Here is a 14,952-nt window from a genome sequence, read left to right on the forward strand (position 1 = left end):
GCCTGTCTGATGCCTGGTGATTCTGCTGCTTTTTTTATTTTTTTTGCTCTCATAAAAACTGTGTTACTCACGGTCACCTCCTCCTTGCTTTTTTAAAAGTTATTTACAACTTGATAAAGATCTGGCCTTGATTTTGAGTCTGGAATATGCTGTTGGAAGGTGAACTTTGGTGGCTCTGGAAATAAAGTTAAAGGTACTAGAGTGCAGTTTCTGCCCTAAAAAGGCAGCTCTGGATATGGAATGCCACAGGCAGCTGTTCCTGCCTCATCAGAGGACATGTTATAAAGATAGCCCCACTTGGGTTGAAATAATGCCACCCATTCCTGCCCCAAAGCACACTCTATCATGTTCTATTGTTCAGAGAGGCCGCACTTGGGGGGAAATGTTGACACTGTGCAGTATGTCTTAAAAGTAAAGATTCGAACTACAACATTTTTGTTTAATGTATCTATGTTACTGCCTTGGCTACATCAACAGTAAAAAAAGAAAAACAGGGTATAGAGAGATTACATACATGCCGTATTATTTTCCTTTTAATAAAGTGAAACCAGCAGCCTCTAATCCCACTGAATAGCCAACATGAGAACACAGCTCCAAAAAGCCCAAAAGTGCTCAGAGTTTTCATTCCACATCCTGACAGCTTTAATGCTGTGCAGCCCCCCACTCAGTGGCAGGACCACAGCCTCTTGAGGTGAGAGTAAAGATAACATTTCAGTGTCTCTATAGCACTGTCATGTGAAGGATTATGTAGCCGTGTATTTGCTTCTTGTAGTACCGTAGGGGGTCTGATACCTATCTGCCTGTGCTTTTTTTCCCTCTCCTTTTTTTCCACCACTGCATTGAATTCAGAGCTGACCGAAGAGGTGTGACTTAGAAAGATATGTACAGTATCTCTGTGTGTCCTTCCAGTCTTGTGCTGTTATTGTTAAGTGCTTTTGGATGTTATTAATAGCAGCAGCCACTATGTTGTTTTTCCATTGTGATGTTAAAATCAGTACGAGTTACTGACATGGAAAAGCTGGTTCAAACTGTTACTGAAAGCATGTTCTCGTTTAAAAAACCTGCTTATTGAGTGAATTGTGGCGTTATATATTTCTTAAACTGTTACACAGATAGTTGTGATTTTTAACAACTTTAACTAATCTTACATCTTTTTTTTTTTGTTCCTGTTTCCATCAGCTGAAAGGAGTTTATGCACTGAAACGACCTCAGGAAAATCCAAGATGGCCGCCAAAAGGAAAGGTGGCCTAAAACTCAATGCTATCTGTGCCAAGCTGAGCCGCCAGGTAGTGTTCGACAGCAGCTCCCAGAATGCCGAGGGAGACCAGAGTGTAGCAGAAAACAGTGAGCGTGGCAGTTCCCACTACGATGACAATGAGACCAACTTTCCCGAGAGCTTGAGCCTAAGTCAGAGCCTAGAGGAGGACCAGAAGAGACGTGAGGCTATCGAGAAATGGGTCAACGGCGAGTATGGCGATGAGCCGCCAGGCCCTGAAAATGAACAGGAGCATGAACTCAAAGTCAGCAATGACGAAGACGGCCCTCCTGAGGGCGTGTACATGGTACAGCCCCAAGGCTGCAGCGATGAGGAAGATGATGCAGAGGAGCCTGAGCCCGTAGTGGCGTCTCAGGATGGCAGTTACCATGACGACAAAGAAGCTGAAGACAAGCCTTCAAAAGAAGACACCTACATGCCGCCGAGCAAGACCCAGAGTCGCCAAGCACCTTTCTCCTCTACAGGTACATTTTGACTCTCTGCCCTCTTATCAGTTTCCTTCTGATGTCGCTGCCACACTCTGATTTATACTCGACCCTTTTGATACGTCTTAAACCAACACTACCTTTGCCCTTCAAAACATTCCCCTCTATAGTGTTATGGGGCAAAGGCTTAGATAGAGGGCGGGCCACATCTACATAAGCTTAAGTGTGCCCATTATTGGAAAGAGCCGCTCTAGAGTTACAATATGAATAGCCAGTGACATTATTACCCCAAAGACAGATTCAACTGGCAGGCCGGGGGGGGGGCAGAAACTTGTCAGTGTGTGGTTAACTGTACGAAGAAATTCATAAATGGAGTAGGCTTACAATGTAAGGCCGTTTATGCGCTCTCCCAGCTGCTGTGGGCCAAGAGCGCATGGCAGGACCAGGCTAAGCTTCATATTACACCCAGGATTACATATTGAGTCTTTGATTTTCCCTAAGCTCACTAAACTTAGCCACTGCTTCAAGCTCCTCCATTACATGGAGTTGTAGTCTGCCGTGGAGGAGTTTGAGTTTTTACAGTTGTCAAATCCAAGAGATCAATAAAAGTCAAATAAAGTAAGAAATAGTAAAGTTTGTTGCAGTGTCATATCACACTTATTATTAGCTTCTCACAAACAAGAGTGGCTCCATGTATTCATTGTTGCAAACATGAGCATATTTTAATAAATTCCTTAATACTATGTGTTCTTGTAAATGACTTATAATAACCCCAGTTTAATTGTGACATGACATTCCCACACTATAATTCACTGATTATCAAATAGATAAAGCTGGCACAGACTTCCAACAGTCATTCTGAAGCAGCAATAGTATGTGTCAACAGCACGAACAATCTTTTAAGAAAGTACCGTTTACAGTTATACACTTTGTGACCCTTGAAACTACACGCATGTGCACTATAGGAGAGTGGCCTTTGTATAGCAGATGTTACACAGAGCTGTAAAAAGAAAAAAAAAACATAGCTTGGTTATATGAATAGATAAAGCCTGTTTCACAAACACCCAGAGAAAAAAAACAGCAATTTGTAGGTGAGACCGGTTGTTGCGGTACAAAAACAAGTTTTGTTTTGTGCTTGCTCACTTCAGTTTAACAGTTTTTCGGTCTTTCATGTAGGTTTAGGTATCTACCTCCGAGTCATGTACTCATACTCTTTTTGTCTCCATTTCTTTTTGTTTTCAGCAACTGTACAGCAGTAGCTCTGGCCACACACAGAATTGGGGGCAGGGGCTTCTCAGAAAATGAAGCAGGTTTCATTTCAGAGGCAAATGAAAAAGGCTTTGTGGTTTTAATTAGTCATTTTGTGTTTATTTCATGGCCTTAAAAAAAGCCTGTCTGTAAATATGTATTACTGTTGTGTAGCAGGCCTACACCTTTCCCCCCACTGGCTCCCTTACTACTTTACATCTCACAACAAAGCCAAAGTGTTTGAAGACTGCGGAGAGAGCATACTGCATCAGTTGCAAATCTTGTCTTTAGAGTGTTTTTTTTTTTGCCAGAGTTGCTCTTTGTTGATTGTAACTAGGGCATCTATATTGCCATGTTTCTGCTCAGCTCACAATTAAAACATTTTTTTCCCCCTCTCTCACTCTCGCCACTGTCTTTCAAAGGCTGATGCGGAGTGCACGTAATTATGCATATAAACATAGTGGCTTAATTATCTCTCACAACATCAGTGACAATGTAATTAACAAACATTGCAAGATCAATGAGAGAAACTGCGACCTTCAAAACATTTAACTCCTCACATTGAGGCATCGTGCGGATTTCCTATCAGTGCAAAACCCCAGAATACTTTTCCTAGATAATTTAGATGTCGCATTAGAGCCCTCATAAGCCAGTCAATGGAAAAACCAATGAATAAAAACTATGAAAGCAATGACAGAGATGCTCATAGCGATGGATCAAACAGGCTTGACCATGACTTCCATTTGCAATTCTGGGTTCACTGTAAAAGGTTATTGTTCATTTCAAGCTGTTTCAAAGCCTTCTCTATTTACTGCCTGTTAATTAACTTACCAAACAGCGAGGAAGTCTAAAGCACCGCACAGTTTTGTGTGTGTCAAATTAGTCCAAACAAATGCACATAATGTCATTTATTCAAAGCAACTCTTTATTATGATACCACTGTCCATTTAAACAAAACACACTTAAACTAATTCACTAACATGAACACAAATTGCATTTTAAAACTCTCTTTAAATTATTGTACCATTTAAAAGATTTCCACTATTCAAAACTTTCTCTGACTGAACTCCACTGAAAATGCAGTATGTTATTAAAACATTTTATTAACCATATGGTCTACATTGTGCATGTGTGGTTAAAAACTGACGGCCTTTAGAGGGTATTCAAACTCTAGATTATTCCATATATAGCCACTAGCATGCACCTTTATCATCAGCGACACCTCTGCCTCTCAGTCCTGCGAGAAGAGAAGCTATGCCACACTGATGGCCATGTTTGGTCAGCCAAAAGAAGATAAAATGCCCATCTGTTATCATATCTGGGAGGAGAAATGTGGCCTAATTGCCTCAAATATAGACAAGGCAGGTCTCTGTCGTGTGTGGGATTTTGCTTGCCTGAAGTGTCAAGATTAGGAACCACTTCTTTGTAGATTTTCCAGTGACACCAGAGAGAGTGCAGAGGGAAATGTCAGATGTGTTAGCCAACAGGAGAGAAAATTATGATAGAAAAAGAGAGGTTTATTTATTCATTATTTTCTTTTCTTTTAGGGGGAGGGGGGTGCGTGAAAGCACGCTTTAACCCATACATATTTTCCCATCTGGTGTCACGTGTCATCATTAAGAGGCACCCAGATAGGACTTGAGTAGAAAACTCATTTACATGGTGTTTTAGAAAGGTTATCTCCTGACACTCCTAGTCATAATCCTTCCAAGTCCAGTCATTTGCCTTTCATTGATAGCACGTCACACGGCTCGGCTGATGAATAAAGAGACTCAGCTAATTTTTTGGAGAAGATGATGATAATTCCCCTCAGCAAATAGAATATGAAAAAAAAGGCGCTCCCATGACAGAAACCACAAGTCTCTCTGCAATAATAAGCAATTTACCCTCAAAAATGATGGATGTTTTCTTTAATTTGATACCGACTCCAAAACAGCACTCAATATGCATTAAGTTATTCATAATCAATACAGAATCAACTATGAGCATTTTTATATTGGTGAACAACAATTGTTTTTTTGAGGGGGGGGGGGGGTTAGAAATATGATTCCCATCCAATGATGTAAATTCTACCTTGCTCTTTTTTAAATGTCATACTCGTGTGGGCGGGTCTGCCCTAACTTTAGAGCTATATGATATACTGTGACCTGAAATGCACCTCAACATACAGTAGCAGTAAAAACCAACCAAGCACTAAGGTTGTCAACACATAAATCAAATGCGGAGAATGTTCAGCAACTTACATGTTTAGATTTCTTTCCAGTGATCGTCTATGCCATGTGTTATTATCATTATTATCAGGAAAAACTAAAATTTAAGTGTAGAATTAAATTGCACAGTACTTGTATATACAATATGTCACTCTGTGGTTTCAGTACATGTGAAAACATTGTAGATTTGATAAAATTATCTGTGGCAAGCATGCAGGGATATCCTCTCAAATACCTGATCCATTTCTCTTAAATTTTTCATGCCCTTTTCGATCCACCAGATACTCTTTCATACTGCCCCACCGTGCAGAGGAGCAACCCCAACACAGTGAATGGAAATTTGAGGATTATTTTACATGCGCGCAGGAGAAGCATGGCACAGCGACTGATTTAGCAATAACTGAGAAATCTGAGACAAGAGCAGACATATTTGTGTATTAATTACCCGGGTGGTAGCTGGTATTACTTCTCACCAGCTCATCTGTGCTCTGGTGATTAAAAAAAAGCTTTAAAACACATTTTCAAAAAAGGCTTTGGACCCTGGGCCTGTGCCAAGGAGGAGTTAAGAAGGCCAAAGCTTTTACATTACCCAGGTAAAATTATCATCTGGTGCATTACTAGCATGTCTGTGTTCTGGTATCATGCAACACATGCATGCAGCAAACTCACACAACAGGAGATTTTTGGAATTGAGTTGGATCAGCTACCACAACTGTTCAGGGGAAAGTAACCTCACGAGTCCTTCCTCTCTATTTTCCCCTCACACCATCTTTCACTGCACCTTTTCCTCTCTGCCCATGCTCTTCGTCTATATGCAGAACTTTCCCCCTGCATTGCTTTAAGGCCAAACCATTTTTCCCTTTTCCCCACTCTCTGACCTATTGCACTAACCTGGATGAAAGTTAATGGGCCAGAATTAATCTCCACATAATGCAATTAAACTATACATTGACTATATTTCGCCTATGTCCTTGGGGAAGTTGTCCAATTTAATGGACTCTTAAAATGGAAAGTGATGTTTTAGTTCACAAATGTGTAAAAGGAGGAAATGATTAGTTCTTTTCAGTCTTGAAGGTGACACAATAATCACACAAATTTAAAATATCTTACACCAAGCTTTATAGAGGATTTTATGAATTGCACATTCACAATACATAACATTCATAACATGCAATAACTTCTCAGTAGATAGTCATTTTCAAATCAGTCAGTAATGTTAAAATTTTGTGGGGAAATGTGCTCATGTCATTCATTTCGAAGAAGTTGAATAAATAGATTTCACTCTAAAGCTTCCCTTATGTATTTATAGCTTAACGTGTTTACTAAGAATTAATGCTCTTACATGTAGAATATTTATCTTAAATTTATTTTGATAGCATAACATAACGAGCACAGAAAATCAGAAAAGGGTTTGTTTATTCGGTGTATCCTTTGGTACAGTCACCAGCAAATTCTGCAGGACTGACTTATAGTGCAACCAAAACAGGAAGAGCATTGCCTCAGACTGCTTGTTTGTAGAGACATAAATACACAGACACACAGGTGTTGGAGCTTGCAGTGCAGAATCACTTTTCCTGTTGTTCAATTTACTACAGTTCTGAAATAAAATCATTTCAGTAATAAACATTTATTGTACAGAAAAATAGAGACACTTTAATGTTTGCCTAAAATCTGAGTTGCAAGAGCATTTCATTAATGGGGCATAAATTCTCCACAAAGCTGCTAATCTATTTGTAACTAACATATTTGAACTCAAAAAAATAAATGAATAAATACTCAAATATAGACTATCCTATGCAGCTCCAAACCACTGTGACAGTGTAACAATCAATGGGTTATATTCGTCTCAGTTTCCCTACTCAAAGAAAAAACAATCATACTAATATGCTGTTTTAGCAAGTAAAGACTTAATTACATTAATGGCAGACAGCACCAATGAGGGACTCAAAAGGTTTACTAAACTCAATAAGGGTGCTCCAATCAGGATTTCTGGGGCCGATCACAGGGTCTATTTATTATGTAGCTATATATATATATATATATATATATATTTAATTTTTTTTACCAACATTGTATATTTCATTTTAATTCTACCGGGCCATAAATATATCTGGAAGGCGTTGTGTCATCTGATTGGATCTTCTGATCTGGCCTTTAAACAGACCAACAATCAAACTATTTAGAATGAATATAATCATCATTGGGTGATCAATCAATCACCCTTACTAATTATGTTTTCATCTTAACGGTAGCATCTTTAAAAGGAAATATGTGAAAGCAGTTATAAGAATTTCATATCTAACATCTAACTATCCTTTTTCTCTGCAGGAGAAGCATCAGCCCTGCGAGACTATGCAGCCAACACCATGAATGAATTTTTGGGAATGTTTGGTTATGATGACCAGCAGGTAAGGGATGAGCTGACCAAGAAGATCAGCTTTGAGAAGCTCAAAGCCGCTACCTCAGACCCCTCATCCCTCAGTAGTGAGGAGGCCTCACGGCGTGCCCGCTTCTCCAAGTACGAAGAGTACATTCGCAAGCTAAAAGCCGGTGAGGCCCTACCATGGCCAATGCATGCTTCCCCACCCAAACCAGACGACCTCAACTCAAAACTGGCCCAAGACAAGACCTCTACCATGCTCCAGACCTCTGGGGGTCTCCCAGGGGCTGAAGCACAGATCTACCCCTCCAGCCTAGACCACAAACAGCCAGGAGGACCTCAACTGAGCACTTCTCAGCCACCAAATGCCTCTCACATCCAGAACATGGCGTCCCGAGCCTCCAAGTACGACTTCTTTATTCAGAAGCTGAAGATGGGTGAGAGTCTACAGCAGCAGAACGGTAATGCGTACAAGCGACCCTCCAAGTACGACTTGGAGAATGTCAAGTTTCTGCATCTCTTCAAGCCAGGTGAGGGCAACCCTGACATGGGCGGTGCCATCGCCTTTAAGACTGGCAAAGTGGGCCGCCCTTCGAAGTATGACATCAGAACAATTCAGAAGCTAATGCCAGGAAATCCAGAGGCCTCAATGATGCCCAATGTCCTCGCTACAGCACCAGGGAACCCTGGAGCTCCTGGTGTCCCCGCCGTAGGCACAGCTGGGGCCAGCATTGCCCCAGGGCTCACAATGGACCAGACCGGACACATAAGCTTCAATGCCTCTGACTACCTGAAGTCCAGTTTTTCCAAGACTGACTCCATCACCACAGGCACTGTGTCCTCCGTTAAGTAAGTCTGCTCAAACATATGAAATTTTGTACAAAAAAAGAATTGTGCAAACTTAAAAGCAAGTCATTTAATTCATCACATATAGGGCCACCTAAATGCACTAAAATTTTAGCAGTTGAACATCTATTAGATTTGGTGCAGATAGCATTAAATTTGTAGGTTAAGTGCTGAAATGAGTGTTCAAAACGGTGAAAATCTGTGCATCCCCAAAATGGGCGTGGCCTTAAGATCAGCAGGAGTGAGTGAAAAAGTATTGCACTACAAATCAGTACTGTCTGCACCAACAACTACTGATTTACTCCTTTGATCTTCTTAGTAAGTGTAATTAAAATCTGTTTAGTAGATTATCAGATATCCAACTAATAAACAGAATAACAAAACAAAACTCCTTGGCGGAGTGAACAATAAGGTAATAAAATATACAGAACTTGTGAGGTGCAAGAGATGACAGCATGCATCCCATTGCTTCTTATCGCCTGTCTTATTGGTAATTGTGAGATGTGTGCTTATTGACAAAAAGTATTGTGTGACCTACTGTATTAGTTATGTGCACCAAAACAATGCATACCTCTTAAAAGCCTTCTAATAAATATCACCACCTGCCATTAAAATTCCAGTCTAAACTTTACTGGTGGATTGAAAAGATCCCAAGTTCCAGTGGCACACTTTGGAGCTAATGTGTGGCTCACGTACACTTAACTGCTACTGTGAGTCAGTTAGCCTAACACAAAGGTAATTGCTACCTCCACAGCAGCCAACAGGAATGTAGTGTGAAATAGCGCATAGCGCCCAATAGATCCACGACATGATGAGTTGCGAAGGCACATGAAGTGTTTACTCGCTGTAGCACTCCGTGGAGACTGATTTAGCACAGTCATCGCAAAGTGACTGACTTCTTTCGTTGACTAGGGTGTAACAACTCTCCCTTTAATTACTTTGGAGCCATGACTAACCTCCCAGCGAGTCACAGGGGCCGACTCTACACTGCCTGACGAGTACACTTTAAAGGAAGCAAACGAGGGGTTTGGGGAGCTAGCCCACAGTCATGTGCACTACCAGTAGGAAACAGCTCCCAGAGTCTGTTTGATTGGTTTTGACCTGGTCTCTACTTAGTCAAGACCTATCAAAGACACTGTTCAAGAGCCCTCAGGCATCTCTCCCTCAGGCTTTGGCCTTTGTCAGGTTGGGGCTCAGTGGAGCCGCAAGTTTGGCTAACTGACCCAGTCTGGTGCTTGTGTACAAGGATGAGAGGGGGTGCTGGGGGGGATTGTCTGGCAGCGCATCCTCCCCTCTGGGCCAGATTAACCTCAGGTCATCCCCCGTGTGGAGCTGCTCACATGGAGCTAAATGCCATTTCTGATAGGGAGCAAGCAGAACCAATACTGTGTTATGACTGTCATTTTACAGACAGTATTGCTACCCGCTTGATGGAGGTATTCACATCACAGGTGACAAAAAGCACACAGCGTTCCTTAGCACACCTCTGTAATGTGATAAATTCCTTTTGATTCCCTGTTTTGATTCTGATGGCGCTGATATTGGTACTAAGTCAATAGGTTTATATATGCATTTGAAGCTGCAGTGTTGTCATACATCTTTGTTTGAGTCCAGACTGATTGAGGAATCTTGACATCAGTATTAGAGCCAAGACCCTTAGAGATTATCAGAACAGACCTTTTCAGAGCTTTTCTTCCACATCCCCATTATCCAGTTTTGCATATGAGCGCTCACCAAAATACCCCCATAAAAGATTAATGTCCTATTGCTCCTGCATTTTGCCTTTCGTTGGTTGGGAGACCATGCATCAAAGTGAGCGCCTTCCATCCCTGATTCATACAGCACATGAAAATGCTGTTATGCTACAAGAAAATGTATATTGATAGTCCAAAGTTTGGGAGCGGCTTGTAAGTAAATATTGTGTCAGTTTGTTTTTATTAACAACAGGCAACCCAACCTCACCATTAATCCTGTCTCTTTTGTGTTTGCTGTTGCATTAGGAATGGCCTGCCACCAGATAAACCCGCCAGCGACGACATCAACCTCTACCAGAAATATATTGCCAGGTATGTGAATCCCTCAATGTGCTACACCAATGAAAAAATATACCCAAATCAGAGATGAACCTTTTTTTATCCACTGATGGTGTGTTTTATTCAGTGATGTAACTAGATAGTAGACTGGTATGAGAATGTTCCGTGCGTAAATTGTAAATTGATTAAGAAAAGACTTTATTGTGAAGAATTGTGATAGAATTTATGTGCTGAGAGGAAGTAGAAAGATGAGGGGTAATGAAAGAAATGGTTTGCTGGTAGCTTACTGTAACTGGTTGAATAAATGCTTGTGGTGTATATAGCACTAAAACATTAAGAAGAACATAATTGCTCTGCACTGTTAGCTGTGACTGACACAGAGAGGATATGAGCTTAGACCGGGTTCTTCTTGAGTTCTGCCATTTATTGTTGAACACATGAGGAACTGACTGAGCTAGAAAGTAGTCATTCACACCAACAGAGACACAAACATCAGAGATGGGGAGGTATCTCGAGTTTCAATGGACACCGAACAATGTCCCTCATTCTGGATTCATTTTGAGCCGACACTAGAAAGGTTATTATCACTTGTTTGTTTATTCCATTTAAAAAGAGAGAAAAACAGCATTTGAAAAGCCAAAGTGGCTCTGGCGTTAATGATTACTTCTCCAAGCCATAACATGAAGGGCACAAATCAAAGCCTTGGCACTGACAGACACACACACATACACACACATCCTCTTATGCACACACATACACACGCGCACACACACACACACACACACACACACACACACACACAACACACACACACAAAACCCCTTCCTTGGACTGATTACATTTTGCAAGAAGATTTAATTAAGGAATTTTTAATGAGGCTTCTGCTGGCACTGCCAAGAACTGTTTTGATATTTGCGCTGCATAATGCATAAAATTTGTCTAAACATCTCGGCAGTTGATGCACGGGGAGGCTGCAGATAAGCCCAGATACAGTTTCAATTTCCGTGTTGGGGTTGGGAAAAAAAGAGAAAGGAAAGACGAGGAGGGAGGAAAAAAATGGAAAAGGAGGGCTCATAAAAAGGGCAAATGTAGCACCAAGAGGGGAGGTAGAAGTGGGGGAGGGGTGCTCTTCGGAGCTAGGGCTAATGAGTGCACATTAATACCAAAAATCAGCTTTGTAAACATGTTCGTACTCAATCCTCATAAAAAGACTAAAATCATCTCCTGACCACACTGCAGTTTGATGTTTTAAAGAGCTTCCCTCGTACTGTTTAGTTGCAGTTTTCACTCTTTAAATGCTTTCGTGCACCCACTATTGCCTCGGCACTTTGATCTGTGTATCTCTATTGTAACTGGAGATGCACTGCAATCTCTGTATTGTGGCGATATTAATATTTAATCTGCTGCTGAATAGCAGCGGCCCATTAGGCCCCCTGACGCGGCAAGTGGGAATTGTCCAGAGGCAAAGTGATACAGCTGGGCAATGAGCAGAAGGGTGGGCCATAGTCTCAGGGGAAAGTAAATGTGTGTGTGCATGTGTATTTATGTAAAAGAAGAGTATAGAAAACACTAATGGTTGGGATGTATGTATGTATGGTTGATTGTGCGAACACAAGTAGTTCGGCTTCTGATTTTGTCTTTTCCAAAAGAGCCATCAAACCTTCCACAAGCCCCCTTTACCTTCATCACCATCTTCCAGACACACACACACACACACACACACACACACATATACACTCGCACAGCCAACTTAAAAAGAGTAGTGGATATGTCGTTCAATTAGCTTAATGAACTCAGCAAAGTGATCTGTAAATGCAGCTCTGGGATAATCTTAACAAGGAAAAAACAGAAAGAGAGATGGAAAAAATATTACTTAGCCCCCTTTTCCCCCTCTCCTCTGCACTAGCAGATGGAGCTCTTGGCAGCAGCAGTGCAAATGTTTATTTGTGTGTTTTCACTGGTAATTGGAGGATTTTAACAGTCATCATCGTCAGGCTTATAATCACCACCGTAAAAGTGGCTGTACTGTAGCAAGCAGCTGCCTTTTTTTTAACTAGCGGCAGACTAAAATCAGTTTTTTGGACTCCAGTTGAGAAAGTTAAAGGGTTTGGGGCGAAAAGTAGACAGAGCTGTTCCTACATCTCAGGATACACTCGCAGTTTCCCTCACAGAGTAAAACTGTGGTTAACCTGAAAGAACTGTGCATTGATTTGACAAGGGTTTTCACACCGTTGAGAAATAAAGTAGTCATGGGGTTCCCGGTCCTTTGAGTGGGTGTGTGGATGCGTGTCAAGGGAAGGGGTTTCAGTGTAATAAGTGTCTCTTACGGCTGCTTTGGAAATAAATGGAGCTAATTTGGCTGAAATTGGTGTGACAGACGGTTAAATTGTTGCAGCAGTGTGGAAAGCAGAAGTCAGTTTGAAGGTGTGAGCTGTTACTTTGAAGGTGAGACGAGCATAATGCCTTTGAAAACTCCTTCACCTGTTTTATTTTGTGCTGTTCCTGGTATTTCAAATAATTTCTTCACTAATCATTTTTGATTTGCTTTTGATTACTTTTGAATGACATCTTTCTGAGCTGTTTTATCATCCAGCTTCTTCATCCCTGTGACTGTTCTCTGTGCGATAAGCTCTGATGTGTTCCCAGGTTTTGAACCAGCCCTTGATGTTGTTCTATTCACTGCTCTGCGTGGCTGTTAAAATGTGTCCTGGAACTCGGTTTTCAGGTTCTCTGGAAGTCAACACTGTGGACACGTGCACTGTGCCTACCAGTACAGAGAGCATTACCACTGCATGGACCCTGAGTGTAACTACCAGGTGAGCGTGAGTACTTTATCACTTTTTTTGAGCATCATCCAAATACACACATTTTCACCTGTATGCTGCAAACTTTAAAATAACTTCCGTGCCTCACAGTTCAGATTCTGACACAATGAGCAAAATATGTGTTGTTATTCTAAGTGTCTGACAACATTACAGAACGGATCCCAACAGAGACAGACCTTTTTGTGAAAGATTGAGATGACTTACTCATGTTTCCGCCATCGTCTTACTGCAACAACTGATCTCTTTCAGAGCAAGACTTCTTTTTCTGATTAAACAAACCGGATCTTACTCTTTAACAAAAAAGGTCTGTCTCTATAGGAGTCCTTAGAATTTCAATCTGAATACTTTTGACTGCCTCAATTACCCGCAAGGATTACTTTGCAGCTATTGCAGCCCGTTTCTCGGCTGAGGCGATCTACTGGACCAACTATAAAACTTTTTGCATCTAATAGTCATTTAAACACCAAAATTTGTAAAATATGGCCCAGGTTTAAAAGTACTCGAATTACCCTTTAAATTGCACTGTTTTTTCATAACAAGTTTAGGTTAGGTGACCTAGAGCTAAGCATCTTCTCTTTCTACAATGTATGTAAGTAAGAATGGCGTGATCCTACGAAAACGTCTCATTATTATATATTTTCATTAGCGGTCACACCCAGCCAAGTCTATGCAAATGAAAAGTTTGTTAGCCTTTGATCTGCCGAACAGGCTATGGGTGTATACATCCGTTCAGTTTGCAGGCATCTTCCAGGCACGGTTGGTCTTTGACAGTTGGCCTTTTATCACAAGGGTTAATTGTAAATATGCTTGAAATCTGACTCTTTATTTATCTATGTGTTCTTTTTTCTAAAGACATCTGCCACTGACTGGGGGCCTGCTTTTAATCCCCTTTCGCGTTATTAATCTTGTCCTGGTCCCAGGAGTTGTCATGTATGGCACAGGAAGGAGAAAAAAACACAAAGCAGATCATAATACAGGCCTTGTGTTTGCTGTAGCATATGGCCTGACAGAGTTAGACAAACACGGGAAGATTTGTCAAAGATGTCAAAAATCCATGCGATACTAGAGCTGTGTGTTTTTTTTTCCTTCCTTTCTCAACAATTTTCTGAATTAAGCCATCTTCTTCAGCTGTAATCTCCTTTGTCTGCTCCTGATCAAGAGAGATTAACGCTCGATAAATATTGTTTATGTGGTGAAAAGCATTACAGATCTAAGCTTTCATTTTCTGCATGAATCCCACTTCACAGTCTGATAGGAGACATTCTTGGAGGAATACAAAGGAAAATCATCTCATGTCATTATTTAGAGTGTTAGTTCAGGTTATCATGGCAATTTCCACGGTCAGGTCCACATTTCTCTGTTGCCTTTGCGTTGCGTGGAAACACAGATATGCTTTGGAAGCCAGCTCTCTGGGATGTCAATACCCTGAAAAAAACAAGCAGGCAGTGATGAGCAGCCCCTTTCGAAGCGATAACTCATGAAATGTTACATGACACACTCTCCTGGAATATTATCCCACTGCCAGCCACCGGGCAATTGGCTGAGTCTTAACATTCTCCTTTCATGGGCTTGTACATGAGGGAGAGTGTGCATCTTGCCACACTAGTGGGAATCCTAAAATAAATGTAGCAAGTGGCTCCCAACCTTCATCACCACTCAACTGAAAATGAGATCTTTTTCCCAGTCAGCTCTCTCCACGGCCTATTTTG

General features: G+C 41.2%; 1 protein-coding gene across 5 annotated transcripts in view; it reads left to right on the forward strand.

Moving 5' to 3' along the window:
- casz1 (castor zinc finger 1) overlaps nucleotides 1-14,952 on the forward strand; it is a 77,827-nt gene that overhangs the window by 41,177 nt on the left and 21,698 nt on the right. For 3 of the 5 annotated variants that reach the window (XM_038722875.1, XM_038722873.1, XM_038722876.1), the window contains exons 2-5: nucleotides 1,180-1,740; nucleotides 7,488-8,388; nucleotides 10,386-10,451; nucleotides 13,144-13,240. In XM_038722875.1, coding sequence (XP_038578803.1) covers nucleotides 1,180-1,740; nucleotides 7,488-8,388; nucleotides 10,386-10,451; nucleotides 13,144-13,240 — 1,625 coding nt within the window. The remainder of the gene's footprint in view (nucleotides 1-1,179; nucleotides 1,741-7,487; nucleotides 8,389-10,385; nucleotides 10,452-13,143; nucleotides 13,241-14,952) is intronic. The other 2 variants (XM_038722874.1, XM_038722877.1) reach the window with 1 other exon arrangement.

Source organism: Micropterus salmoides, unplaced genomic scaffold (genome assembly GCF_014851395.1).
Source record: "Micropterus salmoides isolate LMB-PRFRI ecotype aquatic unplaced genomic scaffold, ASM1485139v1 Ms_hic_scaffold_16, whole genome shotgun sequence".
In the NCBI taxonomy this organism is placed as follows: Eukaryota; Metazoa; Chordata; class Actinopteri; order Centrarchiformes; family Centrarchidae; genus Micropterus; species Micropterus salmoides.